General features: G+C 37.2%; 1 protein-coding gene across 3 annotated transcripts in view; it reads right to left on the bottom strand.

The window, feature by feature from the left end:
• The window catches only part of REV1 (REV1 DNA directed polymerase), a 135,370-nt gene that overhangs the window by 9,320 nt on the left and 102,450 nt on the right, over window positions 1-23,600 (bottom strand). For all 3 annotated transcript variants that reach the window (XM_036745700.1, XM_036745701.1, XM_036745703.1), the window contains 2 exons: window positions 22,026-22,246; window positions 13,369-13,541 (listed from right to left, as the gene is read on the bottom strand). In XM_036745700.1, the coding sequence (XP_036601595.1) occupies window positions 13,369-13,541; window positions 22,026-22,246 (394 nt within the window). The remainder of the gene's footprint in view (window positions 1-13,368; window positions 13,542-22,025; window positions 22,247-23,600) is intronic.

Here is a 23,600-nt window from a genome sequence, read left to right as displayed (position 1 = left end):
TGTTTCAACCCCCTGATTTTACAGATGAGAAACCAACCTAGAGAGGAACAGTGATTTGCCCATGAGTAAGCTGCAGATATAGGGAATCAGTTTCACTAATACCATCTTTAGTATTCTTTCCGTTGCATCACTCTGACTCTTCTATAGGGATGAGTCCTTTTAGGATTGGATGAATAATAATTACTCTTCTGTACTCCATAGCCACATTATATAGATAAAAAAACAACTCCATGTGAGTTACTTTAAACAAAGTGCTGTACCTTGATAAGCAAATTTATAAAGATTATTTGGAAATAATGATATAACAGCAATCTGTAAAGAGGCAGAAAGAACTGTGAGGAAGTTGTTACTGCAATATCCCACACAGATGTGGAGTATATTCATATGCCCACATATTCACAAGCCCCCCAAATCTTTTTTTTTTCCTCCAGACATAACTAAACTCCTTCTTAATATGGCTTGGTTCTGAGTCATCTTAATACCCTGGCTGGTTTCTTTCACATACTCTACAACTTGTCAGTATCTTTCCTAAAACATGGTACCCAGAAACAAACACAACAGTCCAGGAATTAGGGCTTTTGGCTGCCATGTCACAATGCGGACCCAGTGTGCTTGTAGTCCACTAAAGTGCTTACAGCATTTGTAATACTACTTTTCTAGCCATGACTCTTTGTACTAATGAAGATGATTTTTTAAAATGAAAAGCAGAATGTTACACTTAAATTAAATTTCATTTTATTAGACTAGACCAAGCCCTTTCCAAACTAAATTTCATTCTCTAATAAAAAGCAAAACAAAAATAAAGGGTCAATGTCTTCATTGTCCAGCATCATTCCATTCATCACTACCCCCATAGTGAACCTATTCAATCAATAAATCAACTCATTTTTGAGGCTCTTGCTATTTGTCAGGCACTAAGCATCTAGAAGACAAAGACAAATATCAAACAATAATAGCCCTATGTAAGGTTCTTAGCTTATGCAGGAGACATGTGCATTAAAAGTATATAAGTAATATACACCAAATGAATGCAAGGTAGTTTTGGGAGATAGTATACTACTAGCAGGAGTCTTTTCACAGAAGGTAGCACATGTACAGAGACCTGAGGGAAACCAAGAATTCCAAAAAGCAAGTGTGAGGAAGGAAAGCATTCCAGGCCTAGAGGCCTGACAGTATAAGGTACCAGGACAGGAGAAGTAGTGTCATGGGTGAGGCACATCAAGAAGGTTGTATTGCAGTGTATGAAGGAAAGTAACAAGGCTGAAGAAATCTGGAAGACTGATGGTGCCCTCGACAGTAAGAGGGAGGTCTGGAAGAGATGTGCAGCATCATAGGTAGGAGGGAGACAGATCAGGATAATGAGTTCTGATTTGGACTTGTTGAGTTTGAGGTGCCTCCAAGGGTCATTCATTTGGAAATGGCATTTGGATGCATGGGAATGGAGCTCAAGAGAAAAAGTAAGGCTAGAAATACACACCTGTGAATCATCTACATTAAGCTTCTAAGTGAATCCATGAGGACTGATTGATCACCAAGAAACAACACGGACGGAGAAGAGAGCTAGGACAAAAAAACTGGGTACATTCACAGTTGGTGGGTGTGAAATGGGTGATGAATGGCAGAAAGAAAGCAATGTCATGAAAACATAGAGATTATCTAAATGCACAGGGTGCTCAATAGCATCAAATACTACAGAGAGGTCAAGGATAATGAGAACTAAAACTATTAGAGTTGTCAATTAAGAGACTTGCTGACTTTGGAGGAAGTTGGTTGATTGATGATAGAAACCAAATCGAAGGAGTTTCAGAAAGGAGAGGAAAGGAAGTGGGGGCACTGTGTGCCTTCATGGGCCAACTAGCCCTCTGTTTGCAATGTTCATTCTCTCCCTCCCACAGCCCTTGCAAGGTTGACAGAATTTCTAGTGCAGCAATCACTTCTTAATTAGTCAGAATCAGAACCAGAACGGCGGTCCCATGTGTTGTGCCTTAGTCTACCTTTTAAAAATTATGATTTTTATTAAGGAAAGTCAAAGATTCATCAGTCATCCTTCTTCTACTAGGGAAAATGAAAACAGATGCCCATATATCTGAAGCATCCAATTTCTACTATAGCCTGCATCTACCTCAAATTTGCAATGTTTCCTAAATTCATCACCAATTTTAGCCTTCTGGACAAGTGGGCAGGTATATGATCACTAAAACATGGTTTCTATTTCTACCTCCATGGTTCCTTGCTGACGCTTATTCTCTAGGATGATTCTTCTTCATTTCCTGGATTTCCTCACTTGTCTCTTTAATCCATTCTCTTCTTTTCTTTTTACTAAGTACCTTCTCTACCCTTATGCCAAGTAAAAGTCCAATCCTAACAATTCTCTCACTCAGTCCCTGTCAAATTTATTTTTTTGCATTAAAATCTTCCAGTTTGTCCTGACTGTTCTTACCCTTTCTTTGTGCAATAAAGGCTCGGCTCTCTTCTTGCATAAGGTCTCCTATGAATTATTGATCTTTCTGCTCTTACTGACTGAGCTGTTTTCTATCCATGTTCCTAAGTTCCTATGTAAGAGATTCACAAGAATCTCTTTTTTTTAATCACTCTAAGTAAATAGATGCCATTCCTGGACCATAACCTATCATGCCTCTATTTCAAGCGACAGTTCAGAAGTCCAGATCCTATTTATTCTTAGGTACTATCTTCTTTAGTTTTTACTTTTCTAGCCCAAGATTTCAAAATCTGACTTCTAGGCATATGCTCCTAGGATGTGGAGGGGAAAAAGAAAAGTATCATGTACACAAGATTCATAGTAACATTCTTTGTGTTAACCAAGACTGGAAGGAAAGCATATCCACAGACTGGGGGATGGCTGAACACGCTGCTCTATGAATGTAATGGAATATTACTGTGTTAGAAGATACAAAGAATATGGCAAATGCAGAGAAGCAAAAAGATTTATATAGAGTAACGCAGACTGAAGCAGAACCAGGAAAACGTCATTCACTCTGTCTACTGAATGCTGCATAATTAGAGTGACCAATCATGGCCCTGGAAGGAGAAAAGGAATTTAGCATCCCTCCTTTCACGGGAAAGGTGGAGGACTTATGTGTAATGCTGCACATGCTTTTGATTTGTTTAACAAATCTTTTCCCCATCTTTGTTACAAGAGAAGTCTCACTCAGGGGAGGTGGAGATAAGGTACTGCTGGAAAATGATATAAAAACAAAAGGCAACAGAAGAAGATAAATAAAAAGCAGTCCTCACACAGGGCAGTGTTGTGTTTTGGGAAAAGGCACAGTGATAGAGGTTTAAATTCTTGATTAAGGACCTGAATTCTTAACTTTAAATGATATTTATATTGCTTATACCATGCATATACAATGAAACATTGTAATATTTTACACTGTTATCATTATTGAGAATAAAATTCTCTAAAACATATGTAAAAAGTTGAGAAAATCATGTTAAATTGTATTTATCAATACCACAGTACGTATAAAGTTCTTTTCACCATAATTCCTATCTTTTTATACTACCACAAAATAGCTTAAAAAACACTTTCATCAGATTCCGGAAGTAACTGCATATGCTTTGATCTAGTGTTACCATCATTATTAAGCCAACACCTCAAAGAGATCAAAAAAAAAAAGGAAAAGGGCATGAATATAATTATGACAACTTTTGAAACTGTGCCCCATCAATTATGGAATAGCTGAACAAGTTGTGGAATATAAATATAATGGAATACTATTGTACTCTAAGAAATGATGGAAGAACATTTTAGAGAAATCTGACAATGTGCGTGAAGTTATGTAGAGTGAAATGAGCAGAACCAGTGAACAATTTATACTCTATACACACTCAACACTGTAAAAATAATAAATTTCGAAAAATTTCAGGACTTTGATCCAATACAATGATTAACCATGATTAGTATCAATAATGAAGACGTCTACTCACCTCCTCACATAGAAGTGATAACGAATTAATACGAAAAACTAGACACACAACTTTGGACGGCCAATCTGGGAACTTTTCACTTAACTATACTTATTTTTTACAAGGGTTTGTTTTTTTTTCCTCCCTCCTCCCCGTTCTACCCTGAGGGTGGGATGGGGGTGGGAAAGGAATGCAAAGGACTGGTTTTGAAACATTTTGGGGGGTAAGATAGGGGGTGATTTTTTTTTAGGGCAACAGTGCTTTAATTTTACCTTTTTTTTTTTTAGTATTTGATTTTTCCCCAATTACATAACAATCTTTGACATTTGTTTTTAAAACTCTGAGTTCCAAATTCTTTCCTTTCTTCCCTCCCCACTCTATCCCTCTTCTCTGAGAAGGCAATTCAATATAAATTATATATGTGTAGTCATCCAAAACATCCATAATAGTCATGTTGTGAAAGAAAACTTAGACAAAAAAAAGAACTCAAGAAAAATAAAGTAGAAAAAGTATGCTTCAATCTGTATTCAGACACTATCAGTTTTTTCTCTGGAAACGGATAGCATTTTTCATCATAAGTCCTTCACAGTGGTCTTGAGTCGTTCTATTCCTGAGAACAGCCAAGTCATCCACAGCAGACTGTCCTATAATATTTCTGCTGCTTTGTACATAGTACATTTCTACTCTGAATCAGCCTATGCAAGTCTTTCCAGGTTTTTCTGAGCATCCTGCTCATCATTCCTTATAGTTCAACAGTATTCCATCACAATCATGTACCACAACTTGTTCAGCCATTCGCCAACTGATGAGCATCCCCCTCAATCTGCAAAAACAGGTCCTTTTCCTTATTGGTTTTTCTCTCTTTTGGGATACAGACCTAGTGGCGGTATTGCTAGGTCAAAGGGTATGCACGGTTTTACAGATCTTTGGGCATAGTTTGAAATTGCTCTACAGAATGGTTGAATCAATTCACAACTCCACCAAAAGTGCATTAAAATTTCCTTTTTTCCACATCTCCTCCAACATTTGTCATTTACCTGTTCTGTCCTATTAGCCAATCTAATAGGTACGAGGTAGTACCCCTCAGAATTGTTCCAATTTGCATCTCTCCAATCAATAGTGAGAGCATTTTTTCATATGGCGACAGATAGCCGTTTTTACTTCATCTGAAATCTGATCAAATCTTTTGATCAGAAACTTGCTTCAAATTTTTTTCACGATTACTACTGATATCACAATTACACAATTGCTACTGATAACTGTATTTATCTCCATCCTATCCCCCCATTTATTCTATTCTCTCTCCTTTAACCCTGACCCTCCTCAAAGGTGTTATGCTTCTGACTACCCCCTCCCCCAATCTGCCTTCCCTCCCTTCTTTTATCCCCTTCCCCTCCTACTTTCCTGTAGGGTAAGACAGATCTCTATACCTGAGTGTGTATGTTATTCCCTCTTTGAGCCAATTCTGATGAAACGTTCCACTCACTCCCTTTTACTTTCCCTTTCTTCCCCTTCCAGTGTAAAAGCTTTTTTCCCCCGTCCTTTAAATGAGATAATTTATCAATTGGGAAGTTGTGGTATATGAATGTAATGGAATGCTATTTTGCTAGAAGAAATGATGAGCAGAAAGACATTATCATTCCCAATTGATGGACATCCCCTCAATTTCCAATTCTTTGCCACCACAAAAAGAGGTGCTATAAATATTTCTGTACATGTGGGTCCTTTCTAAATCTGTATGATTTCTTTGGGATACAGCCCTACAAGTGGCACTGCTGGGTCAAAAGGTATGCATAGTTTTATAGCCCTTAGGGCATAATAAGGAATTATTTTCTTCAGTGAGCTTTTGGAATTTTCCATTTGGCCAATTCTGCTTTTTTAAGGCATTCTTTTGCTCATTGGCTTTTTGTACCTCTTTTACCATTTTGGCCTAATCTGTTTTTTAAGGTGTTATTTTCCTCAGTATTTTTTTGTCTCCTTTGCCAAGCTTCTTGACCTGTTTTTCGTGATTTTCTTACATCACTCTCAATTCTCTTCCCAATTTTTCCTCTACCTCTCTTATTGATTTTCAAAATCCTTTTTGAGCTCTTCCATGGCCTGAGATCAACTGATATTTTTCTTTGAGGCTTTGGGTATATGAACTTTGACTTCGTCGTCATCTTCTGAGTGTGTGTTTTGATATTCCTTGTCACCACAGTGACTTTCAGTAGTCAGAGTTTTTTTCCTATTGTTTGCTCATTTTCCCAGCCTATTACTTAACTTTTGACACTTTGTTAAAGTAGGGTTCTTCTTCCAGGGTGGAGGGTGCACCATCCCAAGCTTCAGGGGTTTGGTGTAGCTGTTTTCAGAGATACTTCTAGGGACCTATAAGTTTTCAGTTCTTCCAAAGTGATATGATCAAAGGAGAAATGTTTATTACTCTCCTGGCCTGTGTGCGACCACAAGCCCTGGAACTTTGAGGAGGGTACCCCACTCCACTGTGACCCCAAGCTCTGCTATGCTAGCGCTCCTCCTCATTATGGGACTGCCACCAAGGACTGTGACCTGGACCCAAGTATAAGCAAAGCAATAGAGTCCTGCCTCAGTGTTAGCAAAGAGACACCCATAACCTCGTTCTGACCAGTTGTTTGACCCTCCTTACCATCTGTGGGCTGAGAGCTCCAGAAACAGCTGCTGCTGTTGCTGATTCAGTGGCTCCCAAGGTCTGCTTCTGGTTTGCTGGGGCCAGGTCTGTGCTGCCCTGGCCAGTGCTAGAATACACTCCACTCTCACCTGAGACACACCTTTCCTGCTGACTTCCTAAGTTAAAGTCTTTGGTGTCTGTGGGCTGAGAAGTCTGGAAATTGCCACTGTTGCCAGTGATTCAGTCACTCCAAGGCCTGCTCCAGGTTTCCTGGGGCCTGGTCTGCACTAGACTGTGCTCTTCTCTCATCCTGGGGCAACAGATATTTCCTGCTGACTTTCCAAGTTGTCTTGGGCTGGAAATTTGCTTCACTGTGTCTTTTTTGTAGGTTCTATTGTCCTAGAATTTGTTCAGATTCATTTTTTTTAAAGGTATTTGGAGGGGTTTAGAGGAGAGCTCATGCAAGTCCCAGCCTTTACTCTGCTTTCTTCGTTCTGCCCCCCTATTTATATCAGTGCTTTTATTTTTTTTTTTAGTATTATCTTTTTTTTATTTAAATTTATTTATTTAACATATTTGGTTTTCAGCATTGATTTTCACAAGAGTTTGAATTACAAATTTTCTCCCCATTTCTACCCTCCCCCCCCACTCCAAGATGGCGTATATTCTGGTTGCCCTGTTCCCCAGTCAGCCCTCCCCTCTATCACCCCCCTCCTCTCTCATCCCCTCTTCCCTTCCTTTTTTGCAGGGCAAGATAAATTTCTATGCCCCATTGCCTGTGTATCTTATTTTTTAGTTGCATGCAAAAACCTTTTTTTTTTTGTTTTTGAACATCTGTTTTTAAAACTTTGAGTTCCAAATTCTCTCCCTTCTTCCCTTCCCACCCACCCTCCCTAAGAAGTCAAGCAATTCAACCTAGGCCACGCATGTATCATTATGTATAACCCTTCCACAATACTCATGTTGTGAAAGACTAACTATATTTTGCTCCTTCCCAACCCATCCTGCTTTATTGAATTTTCTCCCTTGACCCTGTCCCCTTTCCAAAGTGTTTGTTTTGATTACCTCCACCTCCATCTGCCCTCCCCTCCATCATCCCCCCCCTTTTATTTTTTTTTAATCTTCCTCCCTCTTCTTTCCTGTGGGGTAAGATACACAACTGAGTATGTATGGTATTCCCTCCTCAGGCCAAATCTGATGAGAGCAAGGTTCACTCGTTCCCCCCTCACCTGCCCTCTCCCCTCCTCCCACAGAACTGCTTCCTCTTGCCACCTTTATGCGAGAAAATCCACCCCATTCTATCTCTCCCTATCTCCCTCTCTCAGTATGTTGCTCTCTAGTCCCTTAATTTCATTTTATTTCTTTTAGATATCTTCCCTTCATCTTCAACTCACCCTGTGTCTGCTCTCTCTCTTTTACATATATATATGTGTATGTTTATATATATATAAACATACACATATATATATACATACATACACATGCATACATATACACATAGATACATACATACATACACATTCACTTATATATATATACATAAACATATATATATGCATATTCCCTTCAACTACCATAATACTGAGGTCTCATGAATCATACTCATCATCTTTCCATGTAGGAATGTAAACAAAACAGTTCAACTTTAGTAAGTCCCTTGCAATTTCCGTTTCTTGATTACCTTTTCATGCTTCTCTTGATTCTTGTGTTTGAAAGTCAAATTTTCTATTCAGTTCTGGTCTTTTCACTGAGAAAGCTTGAAAGTCCTCTATTTTATTGAAAATCCATATTTTGCCTTGGAACATGATACTCAGTTTTGCTGGGTAGGTGATTCTAGGTTTTAATCCTAGCTCCATTGACCTCTGGAATATCGCATTCCAAGCCCTTCGATCTCTTAATGTAGAAGCTGCCAGATCTTGGGTTATTCTAATTGCGTTTCCACAATACTCAAATTGTTTCTTTCTGGCTGCTTGCAGTATTTTCTCCTTGATCTGGGAGCTCTGGAATTTGGTGACAATATTCCTAGGAGATTTCTTTTTGGGATCTATTTGAGGAGGCTGATCGATGGATTCTTTCAATTTCTATTTTGCCCTGTGGCTCTAGGATATCAGGGCAGTTCTCCTTGATAATTTCCTGAAAGATGGTATCTAGGCTCTTTTTTTGATCATGGCTTTCAGGTAGTCCAATAATTTTTAAATTATCTCTCCTGGATCTATTTTCCAGGTCAGTGGTTTTTCCAAGGAGATATTTCACATTGTCTTCCATTTTTTCATTCCTCTGGTTCTGTTTTATAATATCCTGATTTCTCATAAAGTCACTAGTTTCCACTTGCTCCAATCTAATTTTTAAAGTAGTATTTTCCTCAGTGGTCTTTTGGACCTCCTTTTCCATTTAGGCTAATTCTGCCTTTCAAGGCATTCCTTCTCCTCATTGGCTTTTTGGAGCTCTTTTGCCATTTGAGTTAGTCTGTTTTTTAAGGTGTTGTTTTCTTCAGTGTATTTTTCTGTATTTTTTTGGGTCTCCTTTAGCAAGTCATTGACTTGTTTTTCATGGTTTTCTTGCATCCTTCTCATTTCTCTTCCCAATTTTTCCTCTACTTCTCTAACTTGCTTTTCCAACTCCTTTTTGAGCTCTTCCATGGCCTGGGACCAGTTCCTGTTTTTCTTGGAGGTTTCTGTTGTAGGCTCTTTGACTTTAGTAATTTCTTCTGTCTGTATGTTTTGGTCTTCTTTGTCAGCAAAGAAAGAATGCAAAGTCTGAGACTGAATCTGGGTGTGTTTTCGCTGCCTGGCCATATTCCCAGCCAACTAACTTGACCCTTGAGTTTTTCAGTGGGGTATGACTGCTTGTAGATTACAGAGTTCTATGTTCCACGTTTGGGGGGGAGGTGCCAGCTCTGCCGCACCAGCACTGCTCCTTCCCCAAGGACCCCCAACCCGAACTGGGCTTAGATCTTTGGCAGGCTGTGCACCCCTGCTCTGATCCGCCACTTAATTCCTCCCACCAGGTGGGCCTGGAGCTGGAAGTAGCAACAGCTGTAGCTGCCCCACCTCTGCTGCCCCCGGGGCTGGAAGCGGAACCGCGAACTCCTTCCACTCCCGCAGCTTTTCCCACTAACCTTCTCCACAGTCTTTGGTGTTTGTGGGTTGAGAAGTCTCGTAACTGCCGCAGCTCACTGAATCAGGGCGCTAGGGCCCCCTCCGCCCGGCTTCTGGTCTGGATGGTCCACCCCGCTCAGGCTGGGCTCTGCTCCACTCCGTTCCCAGCTCCCCGCTACTAGCTCCCAGCTCCGAGCTCCGTGTGGGATAAACCTCACCCAGAGACCATCCAGGCTGTCCTGGGCTGGGGCCCTGCTTCCCTCTACTGTTTTGTGGGTTCTGCCGTTCTAGAATTGGTTCAGAGCCATTTTTTATAAGTTTTTGGAGGATCTCGGTACAGAGCTCAGACTATTCCCTGCTTACCAGCCGCCATCTTGGCTCCGCCCCCCTCCAGTGCTTTTATTTTTAAAAAATGTTTAGTGATGCCTTTTCTTGTTATATTGCACTGATTTCTGAATCAATGATTTTGTGATTATTTTTCTCTCTGCCGCTACCCAGTAAGCTATCTTTTAATTTTAAAAGATACAGGGGAAAAAAAAATTCAATAAAACAGATCAACATATTGACTCTGTCTGACAATATATGTAATATTCCATACTTACAGTACCCCCAAGTCTGCAATTAAAGAGGTGAATTTTTCCAACTATTCCCTAGAGACAAGCTTGGTTAATTAGACCTAGAGAACATTCACTTTCATTTTATTGTTCAGAGATCAGAGGTCCAGAGCTGGAAGGGAGCCCAAAAGTCATCTAGTCCAACTGCCATTGTACAGATAAAGCAACTGAGGCAGAGAGAGATTAAATGATTTATCCAAGGTTACACAGACATTAAATGTCAAAGGTGGGTTTTGAATTCAGGTCTTCTGACCCAGAATCAATGCTCTTTCCACACACAACACCATACCATCTTCCCAGTATCTACTGTTTATATTGCTAGTCATTGTGTTTGTTGTTTTGTTGGTTCTGCTTACTACACTGTTCAGAGTTTATATCTTTCTGTATTCTCCAAATTCATTGTTAAGAGCTCAGTAGTATTGCATTGCAACCAAGTAATATAATTTCTTTAATCGTGTCTTAATCAACAAGCACATATTTCCCTTCACCCCCAATTCTTTAATACCATAAAAAGTACTGTTATTAATATTTTGGCATATGAGAGACCTTTCATTCTTTTTTTGAACTCCTTGGGGTTCAGCAGTGAGACCTCTGGGACAAAGATTAAGAAAGCTTCAGTCAATTTCGAGCATAACTGCTAAAAAATTAAAACTTCACCAACAATGATACTGTCTCAGTGTTACTTTTACTGTTTACAATGCTATCTTTCTGTAAGATTCCCAGCACTAAATATTCCAATCTTGTCATCTTTGCCAATTTCCTGAGTCAGAGGTAAAACCTTGGAGTTGACTCGATTAGCATTTTTATTATTGCTGATGATTTGTAACATTCTTTCATATGGTTATTTTTATTCATTTCTTTTCAACTATTTCCACACTAGGGAATGGCTCCTGCTTTTACATATTTGTGTTAATTTCTTAGATACACTATTAGACCCTTATCAGAGAGGTATTTGTGCAAATATTTTTTTCCCTTCAATCGACAGTTTCCCTTATTATTCTGATGGCAGTGTGTTTTGTTCATGGAAGTTTTCAATTCATATAATTGATGGTACATTTCACCCTTTGGCATCCCTTTTACCATTCCTTGTTTGGCTAAGAATTCTCACTCTAACCACAATTCTACAAAGTACCTGGTTATGTTCTCTTCGGACTTTTTCTATGGTATCACTTTTTATATTTGGGGTTACAGAATCACCTTGAATTTATCGTGGTCTATAATGTGAGTGTGGTTCTAAACCTAATTTCTGCCGAAGTGCTTTCCAGTATTCCTAGCAGTCCTTGTGAAACAGAGACTGACTTTGTATTCTTGGGTTTTCTTGAGGAGCAGGTTATTTAATTGGACTGTTCTTACTTATCCAGCCTGTTCCGCTGATCAACTTTTAGTCAGTACAGCTTTATTTAAAATTTGCAATATAAAACACTATTCTCTATTCCTTTCTATCTCCATTATTTTCTTGAGATTGAAGACCTATACCTTCCAAATGACTTTAGTCTCTATAAAAGTTTTCCTTGGTAGTTTAATGGATATAACTCTAAATCATATTAATTTATATAGTATCATAATTTTTATTATAATAGTATGACTCAAGCAACGGCAATCAATGTCTGTCTAATTATGATTAAATATTATTTCTTTAAAGAGTATTTTGTAATTTTACAGATGTATACATATGTAGATAGCAATACTTATACATAAACATATATATTTATATGTGCATTTTTAGTGTATAGATTGACTCTCAGATATTTTATGCATGTTGTAGTTATTTTGAATGGTATTTCTCTATTATTTTTCCTTGTTTTTGTTATTGTTGTGAGACGATTTTTTGGATTTAATTTTTATTTTATTATATTTATTTATTTCTATTTTGTTGAAGTTACTGTCTCTACCAGTTTCCTGATGATTCTCTGGGATTTTCTAAGTAAACTATGTCATCTATGAATAGATAAATTTTTTTTCTTTAAAGCTCATGGTTTTTAGTTTATTTCTTTTGATTTATTACTACAACTAGCCATTTTGAGAATTACATTAATAATGGTGGGGAAAGAGGCATCCTCACTTTATGTGTGTATTTACCAAGAAAGCATCTAGTCTTTCCCCACAGTAAATAACACAAGCTTATCGTTTCAAAATTTACGCTTTTTTTTCAAATGAAAGATGGCCTAACATGTTTTTTTTGGCCTTTCTACATATGTGTGCTTTTTCAAGTTTTTTTCTGAATTGATTTAATCATGCAAGTTTAATTCTGTTTTTAATAAATTTAGTGTATTTCTAATTTTGAAAACAGTTTAGCTTTTGTTATCATTTCTACAGTCTTTTTTATTTTCCAACTTGTTTATCTTACTGTCTGGATTTCCCTTTTTTTCTTATTCTTGGTTCATACGTTGCTGTTTAATACCTAATATGCTCAAAACTCTAGCTTGAAAGAGGATAGACAAGCAACAAGGATATATAAAATCCAAACTGCTTGCATCTTTACCACAAGTCCTATGAGTTGCCTTAAGTATTCATTGGAATGAATATTACAAAACATTTTCCTTTTTACTAGCTTTTTATCTCTCTCCTTTATTTACAATTTGTCCATAAAGAAGATTTTCTGAAACATACTAGAATTTCTATATTCAAACAAGTGTGATACAAAATACTTATCACCTTGTTCCAAACACTTTTCAAACTCTTCTTCTGAAAAGACCTAATTCACCATCAACACATGCAAATCAATCATATTACTAAGTTGTAATGTAGAATAATCCCTTGGTCTCCTGCTTTCTGTCTCCTTTTCTTCTCTGCAAAAGAGCTTAAGAACCTCTAAAGAGAGACTGGGGCTAAGCTGGATGCTGGAAGAAACCCAGGCAGAACAGATTAGCAAGTTGATCAAATTCACTAAAGTAAATGTAAATGACTAAGTTTTAAGGAAAAGAAGGATTGCTTGTAAAGTGACAGGTAAGCCAGTAACAATAAATATTCAGTTTGGTTTTTTTTTTAACAGACTTTTAAAAAGCTTCATGAATCCTCATCCAATCTAAATCAAAAGAAATTACTATCAGCAACAATGTTTTTAAATAATTATACGAAAAAAATTTTTTTTGAGGAGACCTACCTGGCAACATTGTCACAAATTCCATGACCGCCAAACTTGGCCGTTTCTACAGGAGCCCCAGCCTTTCGAACCATGATTTTAAGAGTTAATCGTTTACCCTTCATGCCAGCAGCTTCAAGTCTTCGCTGAATCTCTTCTGAAAGACTCAGAAGAAAAGCTTCTGCTTCCTTTGGCTAAGGAAAAAAAAAACAAAATCCTTGGCTATAATTCCAAATTTCTATTGTCTGATATCAATATAATTTTTTGATGCTTAATAATAAAGATATCTATTTACCATAATTAAAATGTGTGTATATGCACACCTTCACAACTGACTAAAAAGGAAAATTATTACTCACAGCGGATGTTTTTGCTTCCATTTGCTTTTTGGTGTTTGCTCATTTATGACAGCCTACTTTCATCTACCTACAATTATTACTCAACAATTCTCATCATTATGTAAAATGGGAAGTTCCAGATTGACAAATCTACTCGTTTACCTATTTTACATTCCTGTGTGTTGCTGAAACATTTTTCCTCATTTCGGGAAAACGTCCACACGAATTCACCTATTGCTAATGCTTGGCAAGAGTCTGAAAGACGAGCCTCTCTCTTCCAGCCTGACAGGCAGAGTTCTGAGAAGGGGGCATGACATAAATTTTTCAGCTCTTCAAACTTCAGATGCACAAAGAATTCACAGAATACGAGGCACTTTCACATTCAAATATATATTCCAAAATCTTATATTATTTTTAAAATTATTTATGCCACTCTTGTTCACTTGTTTTAGTCATGTCTAATGCTTTGTGACCCCATTTGGGGTTTTCTTTGCAAAGACACTGGAGTGGTTTGCCATTTCCTTCTCTAGCTCATTTTACAGATGAGGAAACAGAAGGGAACAAGTTTAAGTGACTTGCCCAGGGTCACATAGCTAGTGTTTTTGGCTGGATATGAACTTAGGAGGATGAGTCTTCTTGACTTGTGGCCTGGCACTCTATCCACTGCACCACCTAGCTGCCCTATTTATGCCACTACTTTCTCAAGAGCAGAGATAAATAGGAGAGGTCACTATAACTTCTATTTGTATGTGGACAGCATGGTGTTCAGAATCACTGATCTTGGAATCAAGACTTGGATTTAATCCTAGGTCTATTACTAAGTAACAGAAAGACTTTGGGCAAGTCACTTAATGTTTAAGTTTCACTCCGTTTATCTGAAAAGGAAGGATAACACACATTTATACTACTGCCCTCTCAGACTTGTGAGGGAAATGCTTTGTAAATATTGAAGCATTACACATTATAGTTACTTACATGGACAGCCATGTGTCACCTAGACGTTATATTACTCTGCACACCGTTGTTAATAAAAGTTTGTTGAATTTAATAAAAATGTAAGCTTTTAAAATTACAAACATACCTAGGTCTTTTAACTATTTTAATATTTTTTAAATCGTACTTTTTTCATACTCAAAGTTGCGATTCTCAGGAGCACTGTACACTGATTCTCTGAGAGGATAGTGGAGACTGAAGCTGAATTATTTCTATAGGAATGTTTAGTGGAAAGAAGGAAAACTAGGCCTTTTAAACAAAAACTTTGGACTGATGCCTCAAAATATTGGCAAAATCTAATTTTTTAGTTATATACTATAACCCTGGTGTGTGTGTGTGTGTGTGTGTGTATATTTTAAGAAACTATGGGTTAGAAACTTTGGAAACAATCAGACTAATGTTCTGGTTCTACAAGCCTGACTATTGCTGAGTTTTTTTTAACTGAATTTAATTTTATTTCCAAATTATCTCCTCCTCCTTTCCTCCCCCTTGAGAAAACAAGAAAAAAAATGAAACCCATCACCAACATGTATTGTTATAAAAAATAAATTCCTGCATTAGCCATGTCCAAAAAGAAAAAGAGGTAAAAATATACTTCAATCTGCATTTTAAATCCATTTCTTTTGGTGGAGCTGGATAACATATTTCATCATGAATCCTTTGGAATTGTGGCAGGCCACAGTGTTGATCCGAATTCCAAAGTCTTTCCGAGTTATGTGTATAATATTGCTTTTACTGTATAATTGTTCTTCCCAGGATTTTCTACAATCATTCACTTCGTTATGTCTTTCAGCACAACAGTATTCCTTCACATTCCTATGTCATGAACCTTTCCACAACTGGCGGCATCCCTTTAGTTTCCAATTCTTTGCCATAGCAAAAAGAGCTTCTATAAATATTTTTGTATGTAGGCCCTTTTTCTCTTTCTTTGATCTCTTTGGAATATAGACCTAGTAGTTGTAGTGCTGGGTTAAAGGGTATCTACAGTTTAATAAGCCTTTTGGGCACAGTTCTAAATTGCATTTTAGAATGCCTAGACTAGTTCAGAGACCAGCCAAAAATACATCAGTGTACCTACTTTCCCATAGCCCTTTCAGCATCTTTGCCAATTAGATAGGTGTGAAATGGTACCTCAAAGTTGTTAATCTGTATTTCTCTATTATTGACCTAGAGCATTTTTTCATATGGCTATTGAAAGTTTTGAATTCTTCCTCTGAAAAATGCCTAATAATTGCTTGACCATTTGTCAACTGGAGGGCTCCTTTTTCCTGCAAATTTTACTCAGTTCCCTATATATTTTAGACCTGAGAACTTTTATCAGAGAAACTTGCTGCAAAGATATTTTCCCAGTTGCATACTTTTCTTCTAATTTTAACCATATTGGTTTTGGACAAAATTTTAAAAATCTTAGGTAATCAAATTATCCATTTTACCTTTTTTTGTGAATCTATCTTGTTTGGTTATGAAATATTCTCTTATCCATAGATCTGAAAGGTAATTCCTTCTTTGCTCTACTAATGTATTATATCACCATTTATGTCTATATCATCCTGAGCTTATTCTAGTATATGGTATGAGACGCTGGTGTATACCTAGGTTTCTGCAAAACAACTTTCTGGTTTTTATAACAGTTTTTGTTGAATAGTGAGTTCTTGTCACAGTATCTAGTATGTATAGGTTTATCAAAATACTAGGAACAGCTAGGTGCTGTAGTGAATAGAGTGCCAGGCCTGGACTTAGGAAGACTCGTCTTTGTGAGTTCAAATTCAGTCTTCAGACACTTATTAGCTGTGTGACCTCTGGGCCAAGTCACTTGACCCTGTTTGCCTCAGTTCCTCCTCTTATCAAATGAGCTGGAAAAGGAAAACGCAAACCGCTACAGTATCTTTGTCAAGAAAACCCCAAATGGAGTCACAAAGAGTTGGACACGAATGAAACGACTGAAAAGCAGCAACAACGAAAGGTTACTGTGCTCATTTGCGTCTACCTACTATATATCTAATCTGTTCCACCGATCAATCTTTCTATTTCTTACCAAAAATGAAACCCATTTGATCATAACAGCTTGCTAGTACAATCTGAGAACTGATACTGTCAAGCACCTTTCCCTCTAATTTCTTTTCATTGATTCCCTTGATATTTGTGACCTTTCTGTTCCTTCGGATAAATTTTGTTATGAATTTTTTAGCTCTATAATCCATCATACAGCATCTGTAAAAAGTGGTAGTTTGTTTTCTCCTATGCTTACTCTTTCTTTTTATTGCTTTATTACTATAGCTAGCATTTCTACTAAGTTATTATGCAGTAATGATGATTATGAACACCCTTGCTTCACACCCCTAGATCTTACAGAAAGGCTTTTATCCCCATTACAGATAATGCTGGCTCTTGATTTGGATAGATACTATTTATTTTAAGGAAACCTCCATTTATTCCTGTGCTTTCTACTGTTTTTAACAGGAATGGGTATTGATTTTGTCCTAAGTTTTTTGCATCTGTTGCTTTTTGTTGGTTCTGTTATTAATATGGTCAATTATATTTAGTTTTCCTAATACTGAAAGAGCCCTGCATTCTTGTTATAAGTCCAGTCTTGTCATAATGTAGTATATGATCTTTGTGGTATATTGCTACAGTGTCCTTGCTAATTTTAGTTCCTGGCTAAGTATCAAGCCCATATTTATGTTACAAAGATATGTGGTAGGACCCCTGCTTTGTCTAACTTTTTTGAAACAGTTTATATGGCAATGGACTGTTCTTTAAACACTTGTTAAAATTCACTTGCAAATTTGCCTGGTGCTAGATTTTTTTCTTTGGGACTTCACTTATGGCTTGTTAAATTTCCTTTTCTATGAAAAGGTTAAGTATTCTATTTCTTGTTCTATTAATCTGGGCAATTTATGATACGTTTTGTTGGAATATCCTTGGGCAAAATGGCTCCTAATAATCGCATTTATTTCTTACTCCCTGGTTGTGAATTCATATTTTCACATTTAATATTGTTACTTTAGTTTGCTTCTTTTTCAAAAATCAAAATAGCCAATGGCTTATCTATTTTATTGGGTTTTTAAAAAAAAAAACTATCCTAGTTTTATTTATTAATTCAATGGTTTTACTTTTAATTTTCTTAATCTCTCTTTTGATTTTCAAGCTTTCCATTTTGGTGTTCATTTGGGAAGTCTTAAATTTGCTTCACTTTTGCGTTTTTTCAATGGCATGTCCAACTCACTGATCTACTTTGTTACGGATGAAAGAGTTTAGAGATACAAAATTTCCCTTATGTACTGACTTGACTCCATCCAAAATTCTCCAATTCTCATTGCTGTCATTATCTTTAATGAAATTGATTTTCTATAATTTGTTCTTTGACACATTCTTCACAATTTATTTAGTTTCCAATTAATTTTAAAACTATGCTTCAAAGATCATTTATTAAATGTTATTTTTATTGCAACTGTGATCAGAAAAGGATTCATTTATTATTTCTGCATGTTTGTGAACTTTTTCAACTTTTGCAAAGGTGCCATGCATGGCTTAGGAATATATATATATATATATACTCAAATTCCTCTTCAATACTCCCCAGGTTTCTCCTATCTAATTTTTCTAAAATTCTATTCATCTCCTTAACTTCTTTCTTGTTTATTTTTTGGCTAGATTTATCTGGGTCTGAGAGGGGTAATGAACTGGGATTCCCCCACTATTACAGTTTACTATTTGCTCTTTTAACTCATTTTTCATATCCTTTTAGAATTTAGATGCTAGGGTTTTGGTGCACAAATACTCACTACTGATATTAATTCACTGTCTATAGTACCATTTAGCAGTCTTTTTGTTTATCTTTTCAAATTAGGTCTATTTTAATTTTTGCTTCGTTTGAGGTCAAGATTGCTATCTCATACCTTTTTTAAAATTTCAACTGAATATATTCTGCTCCAGTTTATTTTCAGTCTCTGTGTATTTCTGTTTCAAGTATGTCTCTTGTAAAGAACATTTTGCTAGATTCGGGTTTCTAATTTACTCTGCTATCCTCTTTATTTTGTGGTTAAGTTCATCCCATTCACACTTGTTAACTGTTTTTCCCTCCCATCCTATTCACTTATACTTTTCCTTTTTTTGCCTCGTCCCCCTCTTTCACAGTATTTTGCTTCTGACTTCTGCCACCCTCCATCTATCTTCTCTCTTATTCACTAACCACCTCTCCCTACCCCAGCTCCTTTTCTTTCTACTTCCCTAGTGGGGAAGATGAATTTCTGTACCCAACTATATCTGTAGGTATATTCTTCCCTCCTTTAATCGGTTCAGATAAAGAGGTTCAAGTGTTGTCTGCTCCATCCCACTGCCTCCTCTGCTGTATAAACTCTTCCTTATGCTCTCCATTTATGAAAGAATTTCCTCCATTTTTCTTCTTTCCCCTCCTCCTAGTACATTTCCATTATTCTTTTGAGATCATCAAAATGGAATAGAATCACACCTAAACCCTCTTTAACCCTGGTGGTGATAAAGTTCTAAGATGTTACAAGTATTATTTCTCAATATAAGAATGGATACAGTAAGACTTCTCACCCGTATTTAGCTTTTTATCTTTCTCTTGAATGTCAAATTTTCTATTCAACTCTAGTCTTTTCATCAGGAATGCACAAAAGTCTGCTATTTCATTAAAAGTCCTTTCTTACCCTGTAGGACTACACCTAAGTTTTGCTGAGTAGGTTATCTTTGGTTGTAAGCCTAATTCCTTTGCCTTCTGGAATACCATAGGCCAAGTTCTCTTCCATTAATGTCATGGCCATTGAAGATTGTGTGATTCTGACTGTGGCTCCTTTGTACTTGAATTCTTTCTGCTGCTTGTAGTATTTTCTCCTTTCTCTGGGAGCTCTGGATTTTGGTTGTAATATTTTTGGTAGTTTTCATTTTAGAATTTTGGTGACTTTCAATTTCCATTTTGCCCTCTGGTTCTAACATGCCTCATCAGTTTTCTTTTATTTCTTTAAGATTTCAGAAAATTTTCAGATTTCTTGAAATAAGTCCTTTGTTCATGGCTTTCGGGTAGTCTAATGATTTTTAAAATTTTCTCCCCTCCATTTATTTTAGAGGCCAGTTGTTTTTCCTGTGAGATATTTCTATTTTTCTCCAATTTTTTAATCTTTTGACATTGTTTTATTATTTCTTGATTTTTCATAGTCATTATCTTCCATTTGACCAATTATAATTTTCAAGGATTTTTTTTAAGTAATGTTTCACATTCCTTTTACAAACTGTTCTCTTTTTATCTTTCATTTAAAGCTATCATTTTGGTTTTTTAAGTCATTTTTGTTGAGGTTATGTCTAATGTTCATTTTTTTTGGAGACTTGTTATTTTGTGGTTATTGTTTTCATTTTCTAGTCAATGTCTTCTCTATTTGTATCTTGAGCTTTGTGACCACAGTAGCTCTTTATGGTCTGATTTTTTTTCTTTTAAAGGATTCATCCAACCTACTTCTTGACTTCGGAACTTATGTTAGTGTTAGGTTCTGTTCACTTCTTGGGCAGCAGATGGGGGATACATGGAACTTCTGTCCTTCTATGAACGTATGCTGCTTTCACAGTTCAGTCTAGGTATATGCCAGCTTTCAGTGTTCCCAAACTGGTATGATTTAGAGAGGTCTGTTCACTGCCCTCCTGGTCTGGGCTCTGCAAATTCCTGTCCCAGGTTTGGGAGTGTTGGCTTATTTGTGGTTGAGTTTCAGCAGACTGTAGCAGGACTCAGTCACTATTAGCCCTTTGGGAGACCCTGCAGGTTTGTAGCATCTCAACTGCTGGCTCCCTTATGGTGGTTTAGCTAAAGGCTAGAATTGAGTCCCTGTTATTTTGTTCCTAGGATCAAAGCCATGCTGTTGTTTCTCATACTTGTTTCTTGCTCAGTACACAGTGGGGGTGGGCCCATGGCACCTTAATGACTGCTCCTCTCCACCCTGGATCCATAACCTGGAACTAGGCAATGGGAGACAGAACTGCCAGCTAGAACCCTGCACCTAGCATTAGTTCAGGGATACTGTGGGGATCTCCCCTTGTTCCAGTGGATCCTACCCTGGTGTTTTGTCTTGACCCTCCTATTCTTTTCCCCGGGGGCTGGAACGCTCTCTGCTGTCAACACTCCCCAGTTCTGGTCAGTTCCTTGCTCCCAGTATCTGCAGACCCCTCGTCTCCTTAAGCTGTCCTGTGCTGGAAAAATGACTGTGACTTTTCTTTGGTTTTCCCCACTCAGAATTCAGTCTACTGTTTTCTACATTGTTGTGGAGAAGGTTATGCTGAATGGGTTAAGCAAAAATGCTTCCTCTCACTCCACCATCTTGACTTTGCCCCCAGTGATGGACAATAGCCTCCCGATTGGCCTCATCTTCCCCACTCTCCAATCCACCCTCAACATAGGTGCCAAAGCAATTTCCCAAAAGTACAAGCATGGTTACTCTTTACTACCACTTCAATATGCTCCATGGCTCTCTTTCACCTCCAAGATCAAATAAAAACTCTTCTGTTTGGTGTTTTAAATCTCTTCGCAACTCCATCCTTTTTAAACTTCCAAATCTTCTTACATGTTACTCCCTTCTATGCACTATTATGGTCTCATCCTATTGAGATAACTGCTGTCCTCATGGGATACTCCATCTCCCATCTCGAGTTTTTACCTGGCTATCATGTATGAGTGTTTGTGTGTGTGTGCGCGCACACAGGCGCACATATGAATGTATATGTATATCTCTCTCTCTCTCTCCCCCCATATATATATGTCTTGAAAACACCTTTATGTACATATGTATGTACATTTGTATCTCCTTTGTGACAAATGGAAGCTCCTTGAGGGAAAGAACTGTTTCACTTCTGTGTTTGTCTATCCAGAATTTAGCATGGTGCCTAACACAAAGTAGCCACTTAATAAACGCTTATTTGTTGTCTGAGCCTAAAGAAAGGTCAAAGTCATGTCAGCTGACTGTGAGTCAGGAAACAGCAGCATTCTACCTACTATCTGCGTAACTGCAGGCAAATTACTTAACTTCCACAAGCCGCAATTTCCCTACCTGTCAAATGAAGGAATTTTGCTTAATGACTTAGTGTTAAAAAATCAGGTCTCAGAGAAAGACAGCGCTTTCCTGTATGAATTTATGCAACCCACGTATAGCTAAAGGAAAACTGAGCGAGAGCACCAGGCAAAGCAGTGTAGATGCTAAGCATTCAAAGGCACAGTTCCTACCTTGGAGAGGCTACCGATTTACCTAGGAATAAAGAGTGTGTGGGTGTGTGGGTGTGTAAAAAAATATATATAAAAGATACATATAATACTATAAATAAATGGCCTTGTCAAATGAATGATACCTGGGTAAACCTTATTCCATAGTTGATCTCAGCTGAGACAGATTTTCTTTCTTTTTCTGTTCGAACTGGTCTATCATCCAAACCCCGGCAGAACCTATAAAGCATTTGCCCTGTCTTTGGGCCAAATTCTTTCTGTAGTTTTGACATGGTTATATATTGCAGGTCCCCACAAGTTTTAATTCCCAAAGATGCTAACTTGGATTCCATTGTTCGACCAACACCTAGGAGAAGAAATATAAATATAATTTTAGTAAGACTGTAAAACTAAATAATTCAAAGAAAATCACTATAAGTAAGCACAACTGGCATTTTTAGAATTTCATTTATCCAAAAGCAATTTTTATTAAATATAAAATCTGACAGAATGTAAACAAATACTGTAAGTGGAGAGCTAAAGTAGAGAACTACTAAGATATATGTCTGAATTATCTTTTGAATTAATGAAGATTTTGGTGATCTGGATTAAAATATTTGTTTTTAAGGACTGTATAAATTCTTCAAATATAAATCTGTAACTCTGTTGAACAAGTTGATACATCCAAGTAGGTAGTTAGAAACTCCCCAAATTTGTGCTGATTACCTGAAAAAAGCTATTTAAAAAATTTCCTCAAGCTGAGTAGTAAATTCCCTCTCCCAACTTAAATAATACTATAATGCATGACTTTAGCAGTTCAAATGTAAGGCTTTTATGCTGATTCATAAAATAAGACCAGCAAGCAGAAGACCAAGATTCTCCAAATTTTCTGCTATTATGACAAAGGAATGCTTTCCTGACAGCAAACTGACAGATATTAGGTACTGGTACATTTAAGTTGGGGCCGAATAATACAACAGATTTAGGAACAATGATCCTCATACTACAAATGTACCAAGAACTTACCAGAGAGCCTGTGTACCATCTAAAGCACTAGAGTCTGCTCCAACCTGTCTTAACAGTCTCACTGGATACAACTTCCCCTTTTGCACTTTGTGATATTGCCAAACTGACCTCTCTTTTCCTCAAACATAACAGAACATCTCCTATCTCCATCCTTTGCACTAGCTCTTTGGGGGTCCCTTATGACCTCTGCTTTACAGTTTATTCTGCTCCTTTAAGATAGGCCATAAGCATCATCATCAGCATTAAGCCTTTCCTCATTCCCAACTGCTACTGTCCTTCCTTCCAAATTGCCTTATATTTCTCTGTGTATTTACTTATTCCCTTTATATCTCATATATATTTATATGGGTGCTTATTATCTCACCTTTAGAACATAAGCTTCTTGCAGGTAAAGACAGCCTCTTTCATTGTACTTATAACCTCAGTCTGGCACACAGTGATGCTTACAAAGATTTCTAAAGCTCTCTAACATACTCTAAGTGAAAAACACTGATTCTGTTTTGCTCTTCACTTTGTTTCCCATCTGTAGTTCCTGGATTCTACACAGAATTATCTATCTTCTTAATATGCACTGAGAATTCATCCCTCACCCCTTCACCATGCTGGTCCCTTTGGATAGATATGTTCTTGAAGAGAGATGGCTTAGGCATAGGTCTCATCCGACAAAGTCTCATTAATAATTATGACACCAAATC

The sequence above is a fragment of the Trichosurus vulpecula genome, chromosome 2 (assembly GCF_011100635.1).
Source record: "Trichosurus vulpecula isolate mTriVul1 chromosome 2, mTriVul1.pri, whole genome shotgun sequence".
Classification (NCBI taxonomy): domain Eukaryota; kingdom Metazoa; phylum Chordata; class Mammalia; order Diprotodontia; family Phalangeridae; genus Trichosurus; species Trichosurus vulpecula.
The sequence above is the reverse complement of the archived record's forward strand: the minus strand, read 5'-3'. Positions and strand labels throughout refer to the sequence as shown.